At 43.5% G+C, this 21,317-nt stretch overlaps 4 protein-coding genes across 4 annotated transcripts in view; 2 read left to right on the top strand and 2 right to left on the bottom strand.

Moving 5' to 3' along the window:
* Positions 1–2,206: 2,206 nt before the first annotated feature.
* Positions 2,207–21,317, bottom strand: part of LOC1270437 (fatty acid hydroxylase domain-containing protein 2) — a 428,943-nt gene continuing 409,832 nt past the window's right edge. Inside the window, exons 2-4 of the mRNA XM_309133.6 lie at positions 3,271–3,626; positions 2,551–3,181; positions 2,207–2,462 (exon numbers count right to left, since the gene is read on the bottom strand). Coding sequence (XP_309133.5) covers positions 2,321–2,462; positions 2,551–3,181; positions 3,271–3,370 — 873 coding nt within the window. The 5' untranslated portion in view covers positions 3,371–3,626 and the 3' untranslated portion in view covers positions 2,207–2,320. The remainder of the gene's footprint in view (positions 2,463–2,550; positions 3,182–3,270; positions 3,627–21,317) is intronic.
* Positions 13,232–15,155, top strand: LOC11176045 (uncharacterized). The gene is made up of 3 exons (XM_003437103.2): positions 13,232–13,970; positions 14,037–14,699; positions 14,777–15,155. The coding sequence occupies exons 2-3, from the start codon at positions 14,066–14,068 to the stop codon at positions 15,070–15,072; spliced, it is 930 nt and encodes a 309-aa protein (XP_003437151.2). The 5' UTR covers positions 13,232–13,970; positions 14,037–14,065; the 3' UTR covers positions 15,073–15,155.
* Positions 15,095–16,960, bottom strand: LOC1270441 (glutathione S-transferase 1-1). Its single transcript, XM_309135.5, has 2 exons — positions 15,877–16,960; positions 15,095–15,772 (listed from the first exon to the last, which is right to left on the bottom strand). The coding sequence occupies exons 1-2, from the start codon at positions 16,009–16,011 to the stop codon at positions 15,206–15,208; spliced, it is 702 nt and encodes a 233-aa protein (XP_309135.1). The 5' UTR covers positions 16,012–16,960; the 3' UTR covers positions 15,095–15,205.
* Positions 19,510–21,005, top strand: LOC4576178 (protein YIPF5 homolog). The gene is made up of 2 exons (XM_061646450.1): positions 19,510–19,694; positions 19,847–21,005. Exon 2 carries the CDS (start codon positions 19,873–19,875, stop codon positions 20,755–20,757), a length of 885 nt encoding a protein of 294 aa, XP_061502434.1. The 5' UTR covers positions 19,510–19,694; positions 19,847–19,872; the 3' UTR covers positions 20,758–21,005.

Below are 21,317 nucleotides of genomic sequence, written 5' to 3' on the forward strand. Positions count from 1 at the left end.
TTTTTTGTGTGTTTTTTTCAAAAATAAAGCCAAAAATAATTGGTTGCTCCATATATATATAGGAAAAAAATAAATCAAATTAGGAGCCGATCGGCTCCAGCTGCCGACTAACGGCTCCGACGGCTCCGACGGCTCCGACGGCTCCGGACGGCTCCGACGGCTCCGGACGGCTCCGACGGCTCCGGACGGCTCCGACGGCTCCGACCGGCTCCGGCTGCCGACTAGCGGCTCCGGACGGCTCCGAACGGCTCCGGACGGCTCCGAGGTCGGAGTTTTGCACCTATCTTCCGGAACCGCTTCCAATTTTGGCAGAGTCATTCGGAAGCGATTCCGGATTTTTGTTGAATTTACCCATCACTAGTACGGTGTGCTACATTCGGCGTTCGTCCAACGGGGTACGGCACAAGTCGTATTAAATCGGCGAATTGTCCACGGTCACCCCAGCGCTGATGGTTACGCGAAAGGGGGTTTGTCGAAACGATTGGACGCGCGCTAGCCACAGGCAGAAGGTGGCAACGCGTGTGGTTTCACCCTACGCGCAAGGGAGTGGGACCAACTCTGCTGGCAAGCCGGATGGGGATAATGAAGGAATTGTCAACGGATCTTTGTTTGCTTTGCATGGATTATAACTTGTGTCTTTGGTTTTTGCTGCTGTTGCAGCTTGAATAGTATTGTAATAATATTCATTCTGTATCCTGACTGTTTTCTCAAATGCAAACTCACTTGGAAACGTTACAAAGTTTATCGTTGTATGAATACAGGGTTTTCCGAGTCAATTTCCAATGTTTACAATATTTTTCTTTGCTTGCGGAATGTTTTACAACAGTTGTAATTGCACCACAATAATTATTCAGTTCTTCCACGCGATTTTCAACACGTCTTATGCTGGATTGAGTTTGACAGTTCTTTGTTATGTGTTGAAAATCATGTTTAAGAAATAAAATTGTATTATGATGGGTGATGCAATACACCATTAGACACTCTGCATCAGAAACTGTTGAAAACATTTTGGAAGTGGTTGTAATTCACCAAGGGTTCCAAGTCACTTTGTCATTTTGAAAGTGCACATACAGGGTTTTCCAAGTCAATTTTGAAAGTGCACATAATTATTCACCGCATCCAAGATGTTTTTCAACAGCTGTCAAATGGTGTAAAATGAAATTGCTGCTGATGAAATTGCTGAAAATTGAAATTGGTTGCTTCAAAATGAAATTTCAGTTTCAACACATAACAAAGAACTGTCAAACTCAGCCCAGCTTGTGTCGTGTTGAAAATCATGCTGAAGAAATTAAAAATTATTATGATGGAAATGAAATGTTAGATTTATGTGGATTAACATGCTGCACGCGGTGAGTAACAATATTTACACTCGAAAGTGATTTGGAAAACGCTGTAATTGTTCACCGCCTCCAAGATGATGTATTTGCTTCACAATGAAATTTCAGTTTCACACATGATTTTCAACACGTCACTCAATCCAGCTCGATACGTGTTGAAAATCATGCTAAAGAAATCATGCGGTTGCTTGGAAAACCCTGTCAAATTGTCGAGCCAGTCTTGTGGTACTGTCGTCAGTAGTGCGAATCAACAATATGCCCTTCACAGGATCAAATCACCTCCACAGATTCTACTTTTTGGCCACTATTTTTGATTTTGTTTTGCATCTCCTCACATTAACCAATTTTAGAGATTTGGATCTGCTCTGTTCGTTACCTCTGTGCAGTTGCCATGTAGCAAGGAAGAGCTTGGCACTTTTCATTAGCATAGTCCTGGAGCTCATCACCGCAGGAATTACATCACGCAAAGTGGTATGACTTGTTGAATCGATTCGCGATGATCACCGAAAAAGAATGTACCAGAATTCTCCACGACCTCTCTCTCTGACACTAATCGTCCATGGTCCATTGGAAGCGGTCGGAATATTGGCAGAGAATGTAATAAAAGCCCTCCGTTTTCTAATCCACAATAATCTGGTACTATCGCAACGATAGCAGCAAAACTCTATTGCACAACGATGCCTCCGCACGCAAAAGGAGCGCAAGCCCATGTTGGATTAACGGTTTGATTTAAATTAACATGCGCGATTGATAAGAGCCTCCCGGCGCATGGCTGGTACACCGACCGAATTGTGGCGAAATTCCTATTTCGCCATTGCGTTTCCGTAATTCTAGCGAAATTGAATCGTTACTATTCACAGCAGGATATGTCAGCTTACAAACGTATTTATTCGATACTTATCATTGCTAGGCACTTGGGTGTAGAGTAGAGGGCAGTCGGTGCTGTGTATGTGGTTGTGGTTCTTGCCGGAAGGCGGGAAGACTCAACTGTCCGGGAACAGCTCCCGTGCCGACTTGATGCCCCACAGTGTCCGGTGGCGCTGGTGTTGCTTCGACTTCCGAAACTTGGTATCTGTTCCGTGCAGCCAGTCGAGGTACCCGAACGTCCCGAAGCACTCCGTGAATCTGTAGGGCAGCAAAAAAGATGAAGAAGAACGAAGAGAAAACATGTCAACAAACTTTTGGTTTCTAGCAGCACGACCGCAGCACTTACTTCGCATGATGGTAGTCATGGTACTCGGAGCTGGGAAAGAATGGCAAATGGTAGCCGCAATGGTCGCGTATCGTGTTGAAGATGACGAGCGGGAACCAAATCGCGGTAGTGAAGACGTGCGCCTTCATCAGCTGTATGCCGATCATTGGCGGCACCATGTTGCTGATGATGTGCTCGATCGGATGGCAGTACATTGCGGTCCAGGCGAATGGGGCCGTCCATTCGTGGTGCTTCTTGTGCACCAGCCGGTACAGTGGCTTAATGTGCAGGAAGCGATGCACATAGTAGAACCCGACCTCGGCAAAAAACACACACACCAGCAGATCGCGCACAATCACGTCCACCGGCGGCAGGGTGCGGACGTCCGGCACGCTGCCCTTGATTGTTGCGTGGTAGCCGACAAGCGTCAGCGGTATACCGACGACCGTTTGATTGAAGAGGATGGTCCGCATGACACGCAGCAAATCCGGCCAGGCGATCGGCTCATTCTTGCCCGGTTGCGTCTTGTAGCGGCGAAGGAACACTGGCCGGTTGGTCAGATCCATCAGCACAAACAGCCCGCCGACGATCCAGAAAAACGAGTGCACATACACGGTCAGTCCCCACGTGTAGAGAAAATCGGGATCGTCACCTGAGCAATAAAAAGCAAAAGCACAAAACAACACCGCACGCTGGGCTCGATTAGTGCGCTCTCGGTGACTTGCGAAATGCGAAATGTACCGATGACGTCCAGCAGTGCGTTCCACCGTTGCTCCACTGCCGACCCAATCAGGGCGCGGGTTTCGACGATCGGTTCCATCACGCGTGCCACGAGCGCCATCACGTTTCAGCGGTCGATATTACACTGCGCCAGGTCCGTGCCGGAACGCGCCATTTTTCTTACCCAATTTTCGGTTAGAGAGATACCAGGGGATGACGGAAGGTGGGAAGGTGGTAAGAAAGGCGTAAATTTCGGATAAAACCGATGCGCCGGCGATGTAGGGTAAAGATGCCGCAAAAAAAAATTGGAAACACAAACCCGCCCGCTTTACCCGGCCGGACGGCTTTACGATAAGATAACGTGCGGTTAAATTTATCTATATTTCGATCCCGAAGCATGATTTAGAAGTTTCCCGCCTTATTGAGGGATGGGGGAAAGGTGTTCCGAGCAGGCAGAAGCAAAGCCTTTAGTACATAGTTGGTTGGTACACTGGCCTAGCGACGCAGGTTCCTTCCAATCGGGCCACAGTTGTTGTTAGCTTGCGTAATCTCACCCGGGGTCTTGCAAGGGGTTAGTTCCGGCGGGCCCAGGGACCTTCGGATTTGTACCACTCCGCTGACACGGAATGTCGATAAAACTACACAAAGATAGCGCAAGATATAAAGATAGCACAGCCCGTTCCAGTTGCCACACCGACCGAGATACCGATGGAGAAATTGGCTGGTGCATACGATTTGGTTGGTGGAATTTAAACAAATCGGCTGATTAGCCCGCCACATTATTACCTCATTATATTAGGCTCCGAGATATGGGTGGGATGAAGAGGAAGGAGGAAAGGTATGTTTGACGGGCAAAGGGCGAGATACCAACGGTAGAGTTTTGCGAAGCTCGTTTTTCACGAATTGTCACACTCACTGTGAGTCATCGGTTTTGTATCAATCGCAATCACAGCCGTCAGCTTTCTCACACACCGCACGGACAGTTTGTGGTCGTGTTTTGGTTGAGCGTTTGATAAAACGTGACAGCCACTAACAAACGACTCAATAAATAGATGATAGGTGTATTTGACTCGGGGAGGAGACATCCAATCGAATAGGGATTTGGCATAAAACAGAAGCAGAATATCATATCTTTAAGGGGATATATTTTTTTCTTATTATTATTATTATTCTTCTTACTAATTTCCTTCTTCTTAATGAAGGCCTATACAGCAGTGCTCTCCAGCCTTTTTAGGATCGTCCACTTGGCGGACCACTTGGCTTTGAAAATGCATTTGGCGCGGCCCACATCCATCGAGGGCATACATTTTTTAAACTTATTTATATTTTTTTGATTAAAAATATGTTTAAATCTTATTCTAAACATGCCTGTTGAAAACTTAATCTTGATTGTGGGGAAAATAATACACGATATGTATAGTAATAAACTTTTCTTTTTCAAAAATAAATTCTTTAGCGTTAACACCACGGACCACAGTTTGGAGAATCAATGCTATATAGGATTCCGAAAAATTTCCACGAAGATGGATTGTCAAATGTGATTGCCATCAAGGCGGGAATGGCCCGGCTGGGAATAGATTCTGTCCGGCCTTGAAAGAAGCCGAGGAATATATTAAATGGACCACCAAAGCGGCTTTCCCAGCTATTTTTCTTTTCACGGATATGAGCACCGAAATCCTGAACTTCAAAGACTCCATCATATGGTGGTTTCGATGTGTGGTTTCTTCCTGGCATAAATTCTTGAACCATGGTCTGCTTGAGTAACTTCGACAATCCTTAACACTTTGACCGCCAGCCTGACGTCACAGTTTTTGAGTGAGCACGTAGCGCATGGCAAGAGAGCGATGAAAGCGACAGTTTCTCGTGCGATTGTTATCACTCTTTTGTTTCATTGCGATTAGCGGCGTAGCACATGTCGTTCTCGTTCTCTCTTTCCTACCTCATTCGTTCTCAAGAGAGTCACTGAGCGTCAGATGCAAAGCTGAACGGTGAGCAAAACCGTCATGCGAATTTATATGACACGGCGCTTAAAGTATTAAAGTAACACGATGGTAAACAGTTGAAAGACACTGTGCGGTATAGAACAGCTGAGTATTGGAGTGCCGAATTTCACATATCGTTGCGTTGCGGAGATCACTCTCCATGTATACACGCAGGTTCAGTTTAGTAATGTGCTCTCTGGAGCGTACCCACGAATCCGATCCGACTCCGACTATTGTTATTCCGATTCCGACTCTGCTAAAATAGGAAACAATAGTTCCGCCCGGAGTCGGAGTCGTCCGGAGTCGCTCGGAGTCGATCGATGCAATAGTCTTGTGATCAGGGATTTCATTTCGTTGTGTGTGTGTGTTTTTTTTTTTTTGTTACAGTCTGTTCCCGAGTTACACGGTTCTCGACTAATGTTGTTACGCGCAACATTGTTGCTCGGAAACATATCGCTGAGGTGGTCTATGAATGTTGCTGGCAACATTTCGCTTTGACATTGTTTAGCGTCAAAAATTATCCAATTAACAGCTCAGAGTTTATTTTTTTATCATTCGCTTATCGATTGAAGTGTTGAAAAAATGCGATGCAATAGTCTGTGTCTGTGCTCCATCGGATGCGATTTTATCGGAAGGCCTGTCAAAATTTTATATGGGATTTGACCGATAACGTCGGACGTGCGATTTCGTCGTACGACGGAATCAAAAAATTTTAATTTCGTCGGACGCCGCATCCGATTTTATCTGTCAAACTAAATGTGTGGTGTTTTGTAGGAACAATCTCAAATTAATTTTTCATCATCGTTATATTATTTAAATCATCCAAATAATCGCAATATGATACGAAAAAGCGTTTGACAGCACGTGCCATAAAATCGCATGCGACGGAGCACAGACACGGGCCTAAATCATTAAGCTGCAAATAGATGAACCGAGATTTTCGTGGTACCGTGCAAACCGCGTATGACTTCTACTATCAATTTTGTTATAAAATCTGACAGATAGGCGAGATAATCGCGGTTCGTGTATGGACTCATCCGAGGTCTGCCCTACGCGCAAATTTCCGTTAAATGCCTTCTAATCGCCTTGTAATCGCCGGCGAATTGAAGGCGATCAGCAGTGCATTTAGCAGTAATTAAATGCCTTTGAAATATGTCAATGAAAAATTTCGCTTTCAATTTGAAATTTGAAATTGCAACTGTCAAAAGAAAACCTTACAAGCGTCTTCAGCACTGCACTGTTGTAGTGTTCCCAGATATGAACGTGAGTATCGATACCATGATTTACGTGTTATGTTCTCTTGCGTTAAGCTCTGAGATATTTCACTTTATTAAATATGGTAGGCATTATTCGGTTGTTAAAGACCAATCCGTTGAAAGGTGTTAATATATCAAACTCATTTTGATAACTTTTATTAGAAAAGGAGAAATGAGATACATATTTCTCCCATCCTAATAATGAAGGGTGAACATAGTGTAATTATTATGTGTTTTCAAAAGGTATTGTTTTAATTTAGCTTCACATAAATTTTGTTTGTATTAATCATAGCAAGAAAATATTAATCTAAAAATAAATAAACACAAAAAAGATCATAAAAATCAGGATTTGATCACACGCTTTCTCGATTCGGAACCAAAAGCGTTGTCACTGCTCTATTTGGCAGTTACATCAGTGAGGGTGCAAAACCAGTATATAAACAAGCTAAGATGGTGGCAAGCTATCTGTTCTCGTTGAATCAAAAAGTTGAAAGATTTCGAAGAGAACCCGTTACAGCCGTGAAAGTTTCGGTTGAAATCTTTATTCGCCTTCTAAGGCGACTAACGCCTTAAATGCCTTCTGAATGCCTTCAAAGCCGTTTAATGTTGGTAGGGAATCCACTGGAAAAAGTAAAAACAATCGGTTCGAGCTGCCGCAATACCGATGTTTGGTATCTCTGCGAAACAGCAGGCGTGATTGAAAGCGCAGAAGATTTGAAAGCCCAATTGTTGTACAACTGTTGTGTATTTCCAGCTTTAGCGGAGCCCAAATCGGAAAGTATTCAAAATACCACAGAAAACTTAGTTAATAGTTAATTGATTAATACAGTGGAGCGCCGTTTATCCGGGCTCATCGGGGCTCGATCACGCCCAGATACTGGAATAACACGAATAATAAGTCAAAGTATATATTTCAACTTCATTTACTTCATGTTCTTCCACCAAGAATTTTTGAAATGTGCTTTGAATTATAGCATTTTTTGTTTTGACAATGTGCTCTGATAGTCTTCCCAAGTGCCACAAATCCACTAAACGACCAAACGGCTTCTAAACGACTCAAGTTCTCTACATAACGGAATATAGAAAGACTTCGTTTAGCAGACGGCAAACGACTCATGCATTCTAAAAATAGCGAAAAAGCTGGTGGCGCTCTCTGTTGGTGGGATACCCCAACCAGTTGAGCTTCATCGCTTGGAGGAGAGCTTTCTCATTTCCTCTGTACTGTTGTATGGTTTCGCATTGAAGTTATGCATCGCTAGAACTAGAACGGCGATACGATTGTTTAAATACTAAACTCCAACGGAAACCACCAGCACTGAAGCAAGTGAGATTTGAGTAATGGTCGTTGGTGTTGATACCCACGTATCTGACCACACGACCATTCCTATAGATTTTTGCTCGGAAAGTTAGAAGGCTATATCCCAACCCAAATAGCCAGCTCGTACTTTATAGCTGATTTAGGGCTGTTTAACGAAAAATCGTTCCGATGTCGTACTTTGTGGCTGATTAAGAGATGAAACAGTACTTGGTGGAACCATAAAGCTTTTTAACTAGCACCCGGTACTCTTTGGAACTTTGCGGCTGATTAGCACTATGCGTAGGGTTCATGATGGAACTTGAAGGCTTGTTAAGAAAGGGTACTGAACTTGGTGGAACTTTATAGCTTTTTAATGCATGACATCGGTTCAAGGTGGCTCTTGTCAAAGTGTCAAAGACGGACGCCGGCAATAATCTCATTGCTGCTGCACAAGTTAGATTCGTTACTTGAAGAATGAATATTGAGTGAAGCGATTGTGAATTATCAGTAAATTGTGTAAAAATTTGTGTAATTTATCAATACAAAAGATTTAAAAATATACATATGTGTTTAAACCAAACAAATTTTGTTGTTTATTTCATCGATGACGCTTGCTTGAAAATAAAACACAAAGAAAAATAATCCCTGGCATCGTGGCATAAGGAAGCTGCTTAGGCGCTGTTTGAAAGACCCACATAGAACTTTGATGCTGTTTATCTACTGCAAAAGGCGAATTAGAACAGCGATCTTTAGCGTGCCAAAATGAGCTGCTTAAGCAATTCTGGCTATTTGGGAAATAGCCAGCTCGTACTTTATAGCTGATTTAGGGCTGTTTAACGAAAAATCGTTCCGATGTCGTACTTTGTGGCTGATTAAGAGATAGACGGTACTTTGCGGAACTATGGAGCTTTTTAACAGGCACATGGTACTCTTTGGAACTTTGCGGCTGATTAGCACTATGCGTAGGGTTCATGATGGAACTTGAAGGCTTGTTAACCCAAATAGCCAGCTCGTACTTTATAGCTGATTTAGGGCTGTTTAACGAAAAATCGTTCCGATGTCGTACTTTGTGGCTGATTAAGAGATAGACAGTACTTTGCGGAACTATGGAGCTTTTTAACAGGCACATGGTACTCTTTGGAACTTTGCGGCTGATTAGCACTATGTGTAGGGTTCACGATGGAACTTGAAGGCTTGTTAAGAAACGGTTCTGAACTTGGTGGAACTTTATAGCTTTTTAATGCATGACATCGGTACAAGGTGGCTCTAGTCAAAGTGTCAAAGACGGACGCCGGCAATAATCTCATTGCTGCTGCACAAGTTAGATTCGTTAATTGAAGAATGAATATTGAGGGAAGTGATTGTGAATTATCAGTAAATTGTGTAAAATTTTATGTAATTCATCAATACAAAAGATTATAAAAAATACATATGTGTTTAAACGAAACAAATCTTGTTGTTTATTTCATCGATAACGCTTGCTTGAAAATAAAACACAAAGAAAAATAATCCCTGGCATCGTGGCGTAAGGAAGCTGCTTAGGCGCTGTTTGAAAGACCCACATAGAACTTTGATGCTGTTTATCTACTGCAAAAGGCGAATTAGAGCAGCGATCTTTAGCGTACCAAAATGAGCTGCTTAAGCAATTCTGGCTATTTGGGAAGTATCTGACGTATCTGACCACACGACCATTCATATAGATTTTTGCTCAGAAAGTTCCCAAGCGCAACAGATTAAGCTTAAACGACTGGAAAATTGAATATCCATAGAAAAAAAATGAAAGCTCCACAGCTTCATTGGTTTGATCAATAGATGGCGTATTACAACTCATCATTATATTGCTATCCTTTTCTTGCAATGTGTTTCGACAAGTTTCATCTTATCATGACCTATCCCAAATAGCCAGAATTGCTTAAGCAGCTCATTTTGGCACGCTAAAGATCGCTGATCTAATTCGCCTTTTGCAGTAGATAAACAGCATCAAAGTTCCAGGCGGTCCTTCTAAATAGCGCCTAAGCAGCTTCCTTAAGCTACGGTGCCGGGGATTATTTTTCTTTGTGTTTTATTTTCAAGCAAGCGTCATCGATGAAATAAACAACAGGATTTGTTTTGTTTGTGTACATGTGTATATTTTTAAACCCTTAATATTCATAAATTACACGAAACGTATCACAATTTACTGTACAATCACAATCACTTCCTTCAAAATCCCTTCTTCAAAGAACTAATCTAACTTGTACGGCAGCAATGAGATGATTGGCGGAGTCTGTCTTTGACACTTTGACAAGACCCACCTTGTACCGATGTCATGCATTAAAAAGCTATGAAGTTCCACCAAGTTCGGTACACGTTTTTAACAAGCCTTAAAGTTCCATCATGAACCCTACACATAGTGTTAATCAGCCGCAAAGTTCCAAAGAGTACCATGTGCCTGTTAAAAAGCTCCATAGTTCCGCAAAGTGCCGTCTATCTCTTAATCAGCCACAAAGTACGACATTGGAACGATTTTTCGTTAAACAGCCCTAAATCAGCTATTAAGTACGAGCTGGCTATTTGGGATATAGCCTTCTAACTTTCTGAGCAAAAATCTATAGGAATGGTCGTGTGGTCAGATACGTGGGTACCGACACCAACGACCATTACTCAAATCTCACTTGCCTCAGTGCTGGTGGTTTCCATTGGAGTTTAGTATTTAAACAATCGTATCGCCGTTCTAGTTCTAGCGATACATAACTTCAATGCGAAACCATACAACAGTACAGAGGAAATGAGAAAGCTCTCCTCCAAGCGATGAAGCTCAACTGGTTGGGCTATCCCACCAACAGAGAGCGCCATCAGATTTTTTGCTATTTTTAGAATGCATGAGTCGTTTGCCGTCTGCTAAACGAAGTCTTTCTATATTCCGTTAAGGTAGAGAACTTGAGTCGTTTAGAAGCCGTTTAGTGGTCGTTTAGTGGATTTGTGGCACTTGGGTTAGAAGGCTATATCCCAAATAGCCAGAATTGCTTAAGCAGCTCATTTTGGCACGCTAAAGATCGCTGCTCTAATTCGCCTTTTGCAGTAGATAAACAGCATCAAAGTTCTATGTGGGTCTTTCAAACAGCGCCTAAGCAGCTTCCTTATGCCACGATGCCAGGGATTATTTTTCTTTGTGTTTTATTTTCAAGCAAGCGTCATCGATGAAATAAACAACAAAATTTGTTTGGTTTAAACACATATGTATATTTTTAAATCTTTTGTATTGATAAATTACACAAATTTTTACACAATTTACTGATAATTCACAATCGCTTCACTCAATATTCATTCTTCAAGTAACGAATCTAACTTGTGCAGCAGCAATGAGATTATTGCGCCGTCCGTCTTTGACACTTTGACAAGAGCCACCTTGAACCGATGTCATGCATTAAAAAGCTATAAAGTTCCACCAAGTTCAGTACCGTTTCTTAACAAGCTTTCAAGTTCCATCATGAACCCTACGCATAGTGCTAATCAGCCGCAAAGTTCCAAAGAGTACCATGTGCCTGTTAAAAAGCTCCATAGTTCCGCAAAGTACCGTCTATCTCTTAATCAGCCACAAAGTACGACATCGGAACGATTTTTCGTTAAACAGCTCTAAATCAGCTATAAAGTACGAGCTGGCTATTTGGGATAGGTCATGATAAGATGAAACTTGTCGAAACACATTGTAAGAAAAGGATGGCAATATAATGATGAGTTGTCCCAAATAGCCAGAATTGCTTAAGCAGCTCATTTTGGCACGCTAAAGATCGCTGCTCTAATTCGCCTTTTGCAGTAGATAAACAGCATCAAAGTTCTATGTGGGTCTTTCAAACAGCGCCTAAGCAGCTTCCTTATGCCACGATGCCAGGGATTATTTTTCTTTGTGTTTTATTTTCAAGCAAGCGTCATCGATGAAATAAACAACAAAATTTGTTTGGTTTAAACACATATGTATATTTTTAAATCTTTTGTATTGATAAATTACACAAATTTTTACACAATTTACTGATAATTCACAATCACTTCACTCAATATTCATTCTTCAATTAACGAATCTTACTTGTGCAGCAGTAATGAGATTATTGCTGGCGTCCGTCTTTGACACTTTGACAAGAGCCACCTTGTACCGATGTCATGCATTAAAAAGCTATAAAGTTCCACCAAGTTCAGTACCCTTTCTTAACAAGCCTTCAAGTTCCATCATGAACCCTACGCATAGTGCTAATCAGCCGCAAAGTTCCAAAGAGTACCATATGTCAGTTAAAAAGCTCCATAGTTCCGTAAAGTACCGTCTATTTCTTAATCAGCCACAAAGTACGACATAGGAACGATTTTTCGTAAAACAGCCCTAAATCAGCTATAAAGTACGAGCTGGCTATTTGGGGTAATACGTCATCTATAGATCAAACCAATGAAGCTGTGGAGCTTTCATTTTTTTTTTTTTTTTTTCTATGGATATTCAATTTTCCAGTCGTTAAGGCTTCCCAAATAGCCAGCTCGTACTTTATAGCTGATTTAGGGCTGTTTAACGAAAAATCGTTCCTATGTCGTACTTTGTGGCTGATTAAGAGATAGACGGTACTTTACGGAACTATGGAGCTTTTTAACAGGCACATGGTACTCTTTGGAACTTTGCGGCTGATTAGCACTATGCGTAGGGTTCATGATGGAACTTGAAGGCTTATTAAGAAAGGGTACTGAACTTGGTGGAACTTTATAGCTTTTTAATGCATGATATCGGTACAAGGTGGCTCTTGTCAAAGTGTCAAAGACTGACGCCGGCAATAATCTCATTGCTGCTGCACAAGTTAGATTCGTTAATTGAAGAATGAATATTGAGTGAAGTGATTGTGAATTATCAGTAAATTGTGTAAAATTTTGTGTAATTCATCAATACAAAGAATTTAAAAATATACATATGTGTTTAAACGAAACAAATCTTGTTGTTTATTTCATCGATGACGCTTGCTTGAAAATAAAACACAAAGAAAAATAATCCCTGGCATCGTGGCATAAGGAAGCTGCTTAGGCGCTGTTTGAAAGACCCACATAGAACTTTGATGCTGTTTATCTACTGCAAAAGGCGAATTAGAGCAGCGATCTTTAGCGTGCCAAAATGAGCTGCTTAAGCAATTCTGGCTATTTGGGTTAATCTGTGGCGCTTGGGTATTTGGTGGAGATCAATTTGGGTGAATATTTTAGTTTATTAGAACACAGTCCGTGATTTAAAATGGAAATTTTCCTTCGAGAACTTGAAGCGTTCGCCAAAAGCGGAAAACTAACTGTCAGTTTTCTTCGTCAATTCTTCTTCCACCTAGCTGTCAAAACGGGCTTATAACTTGACCTGATATCTTTACGGTCGTTGGGTGTAGTTATAGCGCTTTTGGCGATCCCTCCCCCTGGGCTCCGATTTTGACAGATGGTTTTCCGCTTGTATATGTATTGATGGATTGTTTACGTTTTGCATGGTCAATATTTGGTGGAGATCAATTTGGGTGAATATTTTAGTTTATTAGAACACAGTCCGTGATTTAAAATGGAAATTTTCCTTCGAGAACTTGAAGCGTTCGTCAAAAGCGGAAAACTAACTGTCAATTTTCTTCGTCAATTCCAAGGATAATGTATTTAGAAGGTTGATTTTTATCGCTTTTGCTGGGCGACATTGTGGGGGACATCTGTCACTCTCTGCATACAAATTTCATTACCCCGCACCAGCCCTCCCCGATTTTTATACCGGAGCCCCCGGAAGAGAAATGTCAAGTCGAGAAATGTCATTTTGCTCTGAACAACTTCACCTTGTCATTTATAACACCTTGGTCAATTCTTCTTCTACCTAGCTGTCAAAACGGGCTTATAACTTGACCTGATATCTTTACGGTCCTTGGTTGTGTGTTTTTTTTATCTCCCTCTCCTCTGTTTGCCATACAAATAATTAGAACATTACTTCGTGCACACCAAATAGAAATCAGAGCTAGAAAATGAGTAACCAAACAGTAGTATAATTATTTTAAAGCGTATTTCTGTATCACACGTGGTTGCTCCTTCTTTACCCAGTCAGCGCATGGGTTATGTGACTCATGTTTTATTGGGTAATTTTTGTTTTGGCTGATGAAACATCCGCCGTACGAACGCCCCGCGAGTGGTCACATGAGCCCTGATATTAGTGAGCACAGTTACTGTAAGGTGTGTCGAGTATTGCACTGGCAAACCCCCGAAAGCAACCCCGCTATAATAAATACTTACCTTTAGAGCAATAACACAGAAAAAAAGGAACAAACATGAGTGACACACTGAACCGGCTGCCGATTGTGGATCCCACGGTCCGGATCGTACCGACGAAGGAATTGCGCAAGTTCATCGGCACCAAACTGTCGGTGGCATCGCCATCAACCCCCGCCGCCGTGCGGGACATCCACAGCACATTCAATCCCGGCAAGCGGGCAACAAAAACAGTCAACAAACCGGGCAGCAGCTCCCCGGGCAATGAGGCGCAAACGGAGTCGAGTATTGATTTTACCGAGCAGGAGCGAACCATCATCGGTCACATGGTGGCGGCGTCACTAAAGGAACAGGGCCCCGAGTTCGGTACGGCCGGGCTGCTGGCAGCGGAAGACGACGAAACGGTGCAGCCGAACAGGGGCGACATCACGCTGAACCTAGCCGATCTGAAGTGGTTGTACGGAGCGCTGAGCGATCTGCGCCAAACCGACCCGACCGTACCGTACCTGCACGCCCTGCTGGCCGGGTGCCAGCTCAAGCTGCCCGAAAATCCGATCTGCAAGCGCAACCCCGAGCTGGAGGCACGCTGCCAGCGGCTGCGCAAGGAGCAGGAGGACCGGGAGTATCACCGGATGACGAAGAACGTGGACAGCATCCGCAAGCACATGCCGGAGGAAACGATAAGCTATCAGAGTGAGTGCCGCCGGTCAGCCTAAGGTTGAACGTAGCTAGTATTTTTTATGTATGTTTTTTTTTCTCGTTCTTTCTAGTGAAACAAATCAACCGGCACCTGATAGCGGTCGCCCAATTTCTATTTTCCGTTGCGGCCGGGTTCGCGTTTGGCTTCATCGGGATCGAGCTGCTCATCGGGCAGCTAGATTTTGGCTTCCGCCTGCTGCTGGGCATCATCATTGCGCTCATCATCGCGCTGGCCGAAATTTACTTCCTCGCGAAGAAGCTGAACGAGGAGTACGAGCTACCACCGCCACCCGCCCGTATCACGAAGGAAGGTCCCACCACCACCCCGAACGGGCCGCGATTAACCGGCAAACAGCACCAGGAATGAAGTGTGTTCGTGCGCGCGCGTGTGTGTGTGTGATGGTTGTTTATTGGAAAACAATTATTGATAAAAAATGCATATTCACCCCACACAGTTCTTATCAAGCATGATGAGAGAAAGCTTCTTCTTTTTGTTGTTGTTATTTCGCTGCCGGCTTCCGGATCGGATGGATCGGGTGCACCATGCCGGTCAGGTCCGGGGGGTTCTTCTCGAACTCGGCAATCTCCTCCATGCCCTTGGCCGCAATCGCCCACAGCGACGGGTGGGCCTGTTTGAACCCGTCGTACCACGCCTGCACCTTCGGGTACCGTTCGCCCAGCCCGAACCCGATCGCCTCCAGGCACATCACGGAGCTGACGAGCGGAAAGTCGGCAATCGTCAGCCCGCTGCCCGCCGCGTACCTGGTCCCGGTGCGTTGCAGATACGTTTCGAAGGCAGCCAGGGCAAGGTGCAGCTTCTTCAGCCCGATCGCGGTGCGCTCGTAGTCGAAGAAGATCGGCGCCATTACGTAGGCGGATATTTGCGGATAGAGAAAGGCCAGGTTAAAGCACAGACGATGGTTCACGAGCGCACGGTCCTTCGGGTCGTTCGGGTAGAGGTCGCTGGTCGGTGCGTACTTTTCGCACAGGTACTGCAGGATGGCATTACTTTCGCTCAGGAAGAACCCGTCATCGTCCAGCACGGGAATTTCCTTTTGCGGATTCATCTAGAACAACGATGGGGATTGGGGTGGGTGGGTAGGAGAAGAGAAGAAATAACGTTTGAATCGTTTGTTGGGATCGTCGGAAGCCATTTTTCATCTCGCCGTACCTTCTCGTACTCCGCGGTAAGATGTTCCGCCTTGCCGTAATCGACACTGACGTGCTCGTACGGTATGTTGAGCGCTTCCAGGGCCATACGGACGGCCAGGGACGGTGGGCCATCGGAAACAGCGTACAGCTTCATTTGGACCACTATGTTGTCTTGCTACCGGGATATAATGCAAACACTCGACCAAACTGTTCGACTTTCGGTGCGAAAATGTGCGCTCGGGCGGAAGCGAACTGAAAGTATGCAATATAGGACGGGACGGCAAGTGATGTAGGCAGAACCGGTTCGGAGCTGAAACTTGCTTCCAGAACGGTAGTGAAAGTAACGCGCGGTGCACGGTGTAGTGGGAATGTATTTTTAACGACACCGATTAGCCTTGTGTTAGTGAGCTGGTTTGCCTGTGTAATTGTTTTCGCAGTATGCGTAAGGTGCAGTTAAGCTGCAGGGCGTCTGATTTGAATATTCAACATTACATTACATTACATTAATATATTCACGAGAGCGTCACTGTTGGGCCATCGCATTTATCCATCAAAATGTATATTACCTGTTGTCTTAATGATTAAATTTACACCTTCATCTCTGCGACCGGCATACCCGAGTATCATATACATTTTGTATGGGAAATTATTCTTTCTATAACCAAAACTTCAATAACTTTTGTTGCATTGGAAATCTCAAAATTTAAAATTTGGTACAAATGTACGGACATTAGTCTTATTTACTTTAGTGAAGAAATGGGATTTTTTAAATCTCGTTTACTATTTTTAAATATATTTTAAGTTTGACAACTTGCCTTTTAAATGGAGTTTTTAAGCTGTTTTTTTTGTAAAATATATTGAAAATATTTGAATGCTTTCCATTAATGTTCATTCCTTTTTTCATTCATTTTACACGTGATTTTTAATTAACTAGTTAAAATGGCCGGATTACAGGGCTACGCAAATAAATTTCAAAAATCCCCTTTACCGTAAAGAGTATTCCGAAAACAACGGTCTAGCAAACCCAATTAAAATGAGATATTTATAACCACCCCTTAAGAAACCTAAGACCAAACCCATGCAAGTAGCCTGACACCTTTTCTGGTTCAAGAACTGCACATGACCTAATACCTTCAGGACTAGCGATGAACCTATGCAAGTCCAGATACCCATAGTGATCCCAAACCGATCCAGGAACCAATACTGATCATGTCGGTCCTAGAACCGATCGATCATGATCTTGCCCTGGAACCTATCATAAACTCATAACGGTACTGGGACTGATAATGAACCCATACTGCCTCTAGAAACTGTCATGAATCCAGTCCACATACCAGTCCTGGAAGCTATCATGAACCCGAACTGGTCCTAGAATGTATCATAAACGTCTACCGGCCATGGAACCGATCATAAATCCATACCGGTTCTGGAACTGCTCATGAAACCATACCGGTTCTGAAACTGATACTCATACCGGTCCTGGAACCGATCATGAACGCTTACTGAACCATAAATAGCTCCCAAATTCATTTATTTTCTAGAATTGTTCCGAATTAGGATTCGGAACGATAATTGGACCTGGTTTGGGTATGTTTCCGATATAATTCCAGTTCCAGTCGACAAACCATACCCGGTAGAAAATGTGCAGCATAGGAATTAGCGTAGGAAAGAGAGTAGGAATTCAACGTAGGAATTAGCGTAGGAATTTGCGTAGAAATTGGCGTAGGAAAAAGCCTGGGGAATTTAGTAGAATTTTTATAGTGATTATTCATATGTTTATTATTTTATATTGATTTGTACTCATTGAAAAACATATTTTTATGAAAAATTTCTGCTTTTCTATTCATATTTAATAAAAATAATCAGAATCATCCGTGAAGTACATAATTACGAATGCAATTAATATGGTGCAGCATTGAAAAAAAATGGTTGTCGTATGTTTCAAAATATTTTTTAAAAAATGTAAATGAAACTTTAAAATGTCCATTTCCTTAACAGAGTAAGGTAATGGTTAGAACTTCGCCGCATGCGATTTTGCCGCATGCGGCAAGAAAAGAGTTTTCTCAATTTTCTAGCTTTTCAAGGTATTATAATGATATTTTGTTGTTTCTTTATAAAGATAATCATTCATTGATATGATTTTAAGCATTTGACATCTGAAATAAAATCGCATGCGGCGATGCGGCAAAATCAAATGATTTTGATTTTGCCGCATCGCCGCATGCGGCTGATTCGCAAGTGCTGTCATTAACGTCAAATCCCATACAAAAGCTTGCGGCAAAATCGCATGCGGCGAAGTTCTGACCGCTGCCTAAATAAGACTAGTGCCTTTATCTTGAGACCAACCCATATAACCAAGATACCGAAAACGCCACCAATTTCTTGTACTAAAAATCCAGTTCCATCAAACAAAGCTAAAAAACTATCAGTTTGGTGGGTTAAGCCACACGGCCACAGAAGCAGCCACTTCAATGTTGTTGAAGTTAGTTTTTTATGCACGGGCAATTTATTTGCTCAACATGTTTCACCTGTAATAAAATGTTATTTAATTGTGCAAAGGAAGCAATTAAACGTGTGTGTTTAAGTTGGTTTGTTGTAAAATATTCATGTGTAATATGTGTATATGTGTGTTTGTTTACTTGCGAATGATCTCTCCATTTCGCTGGTCAGTGCATAGTTTATAGACTAATAATATTGCTGAAGTTGAAGTGCAGTGATGTAAGTGAATGAATGTAATCAATCGAAGAGCTAAAATCCTGTTCAGCATATTGACCTTAGCCAACCCTTGACCAAACTTTTCCTCAAAGCATTTTTGGAAAAGGTGGGTTAAGGGTGGGCAGGATAAATACATCGGATCGGAACTGGCAGCTCCGATTGTTCTAAAATTTGGTGGGTTAACGACTGAATCGACCACCACAAATCCACGTGGGTTTGAAGTGGTTTTACAGTGGGTTAAGGACGATTTGGTTATTTGGGTTTGCACGGATAATGGTTCAAGAAATGTCAAACGCATATAAAACATATGAAATTCACTAGTTTTATTATTAATTCACCTAGAATCAATCGATTAATCGTTAGTAGAATATTATTTTAATCAATAACTGTAGGTTTACCAACTCTTCATGAACAAAAATGAATTTCGAAAATACCCCTAGACACTACAGAGCTGCACAAGAAACTGGTTACCCAATTGATTATCGCTGCAAACTTTCGCCGTACGTAAGAACAGCTGTCAGATATATGCGCACGGTTAAGCCGCCCGCCGGTTAATCCGTCCCCGGATAATCGACGTTCTACTGTATCTGTTTAAAAATGAAAATCGTACCCGCGGGTATGAATCCGGCCGTAGAGTTGAAGCTTAATAATTCCAAATCTAATCGAACATGTTCTCCATTTCCTTCCTTTTGGCTACTCTTTCCCATTTGAAATTAACTTTCAACGGTCAACTCATCGAAGATCACGTGGTGTTTTTTTGACGAAGGGCAAACTGTTGTGAATTCCAATCCCCCGCTATTGACGAAAAATTTATTTAGCGAGATGTAAAACTATCCTAACCTTGCCATAAGATGCCGCAAAACAGTCGACTGAAACACACACGACAACGGTTACACGGCATGACGGATGTCTGTTCCGTGAACGGGGGCCGTACTTCGACAAAACTGTCAAACCATCTGACAGCTGTGGCGTGTTGTGTTGTGTGGCAGTGGCCAACAGTGTAAGCAAAAAAACAACAGAACTACCCGATCGAGATCGCAACAGGCGCGGGCGGGAGAACGACTGTACGAAGTGGAGCTGTTGTTTAATAGTTAAAACGTGATTTTTGCTTGAACCACCAAGGTAGGTACCTGGCCGTGTTTGTTTTTCTTTTGCAACCTGTGTCTACATTTGCATGCGCGCTTGTGCGTGCGTGCGTGTGCGTCTTTGTCCGATTGACTGAGTAATGCCACCTCCTCCCACGGCGGGGGATCCACTTGCACACTTGCTTCCAGCATCACACAGCCCAAACGGCCAAAGGATGTCGAGCAGCGCCGACAAGCAACAGTTCTGGGGAAATCCGGGCAGCCAGCCGCAGGACATGTACGACGGCTTCAGCGACAAAGCGCAGGTGCTCGACTTTCAAACGTTCAACCCGAACGACACCGTGTACTGGAACGATCCGTCCCAGCCGGTGGACGGGGCGTACAGCAATCAACCGGCCGCGCCGGACGGCATGTCCCGCTCGGACCCGTACGGGATGATGCAGCAGCAACCCCACTACGGCCAGGGCCCGGCCATCTTCACACCGGCGTACGGGGACGATGGCGTCGGGGTTGGCGGACCGGCCGGCCCGGGGATGGGCCTCGAGGCGACCGAGTTCGACGAGCCGCCGCTGCTGGATGAGCTGGAAATCTATCCACGGCGCATCATGGAGAAGGCGGCCGCGGTGCTGAACCCGTTCCAGGGCGCCGGCCTGCTCGTGGATAGCCCGGTGTACCTGTTCAAGGAGACGGACCTGGCCGGACCGATCGCGTTCTGTCTGACGCTGGCTGCGTGCCTCTCGATCTCGGACAGCAAAGCACAGTTCGGCTACATCTACGGGCTGTCCACCATATCCGTGCTCGCGATGTACTGCCTCATCTGGCTGATGTGTCACGCGGTTGAATCGCACGTGACCGTGTCCGGGGTGGCGAGCGTGCTCGGCTACAGCATGCTGCCGGTGGTGTTTCTCGCTATAATCGGGATGTTTACGTCGCTGAACAACTTCTACGGCATGCTGCTGGCCGGGTTGTCCATCCTGCTAGCGACGCTCTACTCGAGTCGAATGTTCTGCCTGATGACGGGCGATCCGCACCAGCGGTACCTGCTAGCGTACCCGGCCATGCTGCTGTTCACGATCTTTTCGATGTTAGTTTTATTTTAAACCCAAATCGTTACGATCCCCCCCTTAAAGCTCGTGCCCATCTATATTTTGATTCATTAATTTCTACGTAAGTGTACACACACACACACACACACACACACACACACACACATACACACACACACACCGGCATTACATACCAAAACAGAGCCAGCATTTTTGTTGTGAACTATCCCCAATGAAATCCCCTCCTCCTCGTTTCTTTTAGTTATCAATAAATAATACTAATAATAATCGCTACAAGTGAACACGAGCGAGTGTAATTTAGCTTACGTTATAACGTGCAGATGACATTACATTTTCCTATCACACACCAACACACGGGTCACTTTAAAAGTTGGCCAATACACCGTGATCAATTAGTTCGGATACAAATTCAAATATCGGAAAAGTAACAAAATCGCAGTACATTGGATTGATTGATGTATGTTTTTGGAAGTTCTATTCCTGTAGATTATTTACAGCATGTTTTTTTTTTAATCAATCCCCCCCTTTACTTTTACCAGCTACCGTAAACGATTTTCGAAACTTTTACAGGCAGCACGCACTAATTCCATGGG

Source organism: Anopheles gambiae, chromosome X (genome assembly GCF_943734735.2).
Source record: "Anopheles gambiae chromosome X, idAnoGambNW_F1_1, whole genome shotgun sequence".
NCBI classification, from domain to species: domain Eukaryota; kingdom Metazoa; phylum Arthropoda; class Insecta; order Diptera; family Culicidae; genus Anopheles; species Anopheles gambiae.

What these genes read in the sequence shown, in the direction of transcription:
- LOC4576178 (XM_061646450.1), top strand. Translation starts at nt 19,873, where the DNA reads ATGTCGAGCAGCGCCGACAAGCAACAGTTCTGGGGAAATCCGGGCAGC.
- LOC11176045 (XM_003437103.2), top strand. Translation starts at nt 14,066, where the DNA reads ATGAGTGACACACTGAACCGGCTGCCGATTGTGGATCCCACGGTCCGG. An exon ending in GGAAACGATAAGCTATCAGA is followed by an intron (nt 14,700 to 14,776) that starts GTGAGTGCCGCC and finishes CGTTCTTTCTAG; the next exon opens with TGAAACAAATCAACCGGCAC.
- LOC1270441 (XM_309135.5), bottom strand. Translation starts at nt 16,011, where the DNA reads ATGAAGCTGTACGCTGTTTCCGATGGCCCACCGTCCCTGGCCGTCCGT. An exon ending in TTACCGCGGAGTACGAGAAG is followed by an intron (nt 15,773 to 15,876) that starts GTACGGCGAGAT and finishes TCGTTGTTCTAG; the next exon opens with ATGAATCCGCAAAAGGAAAT.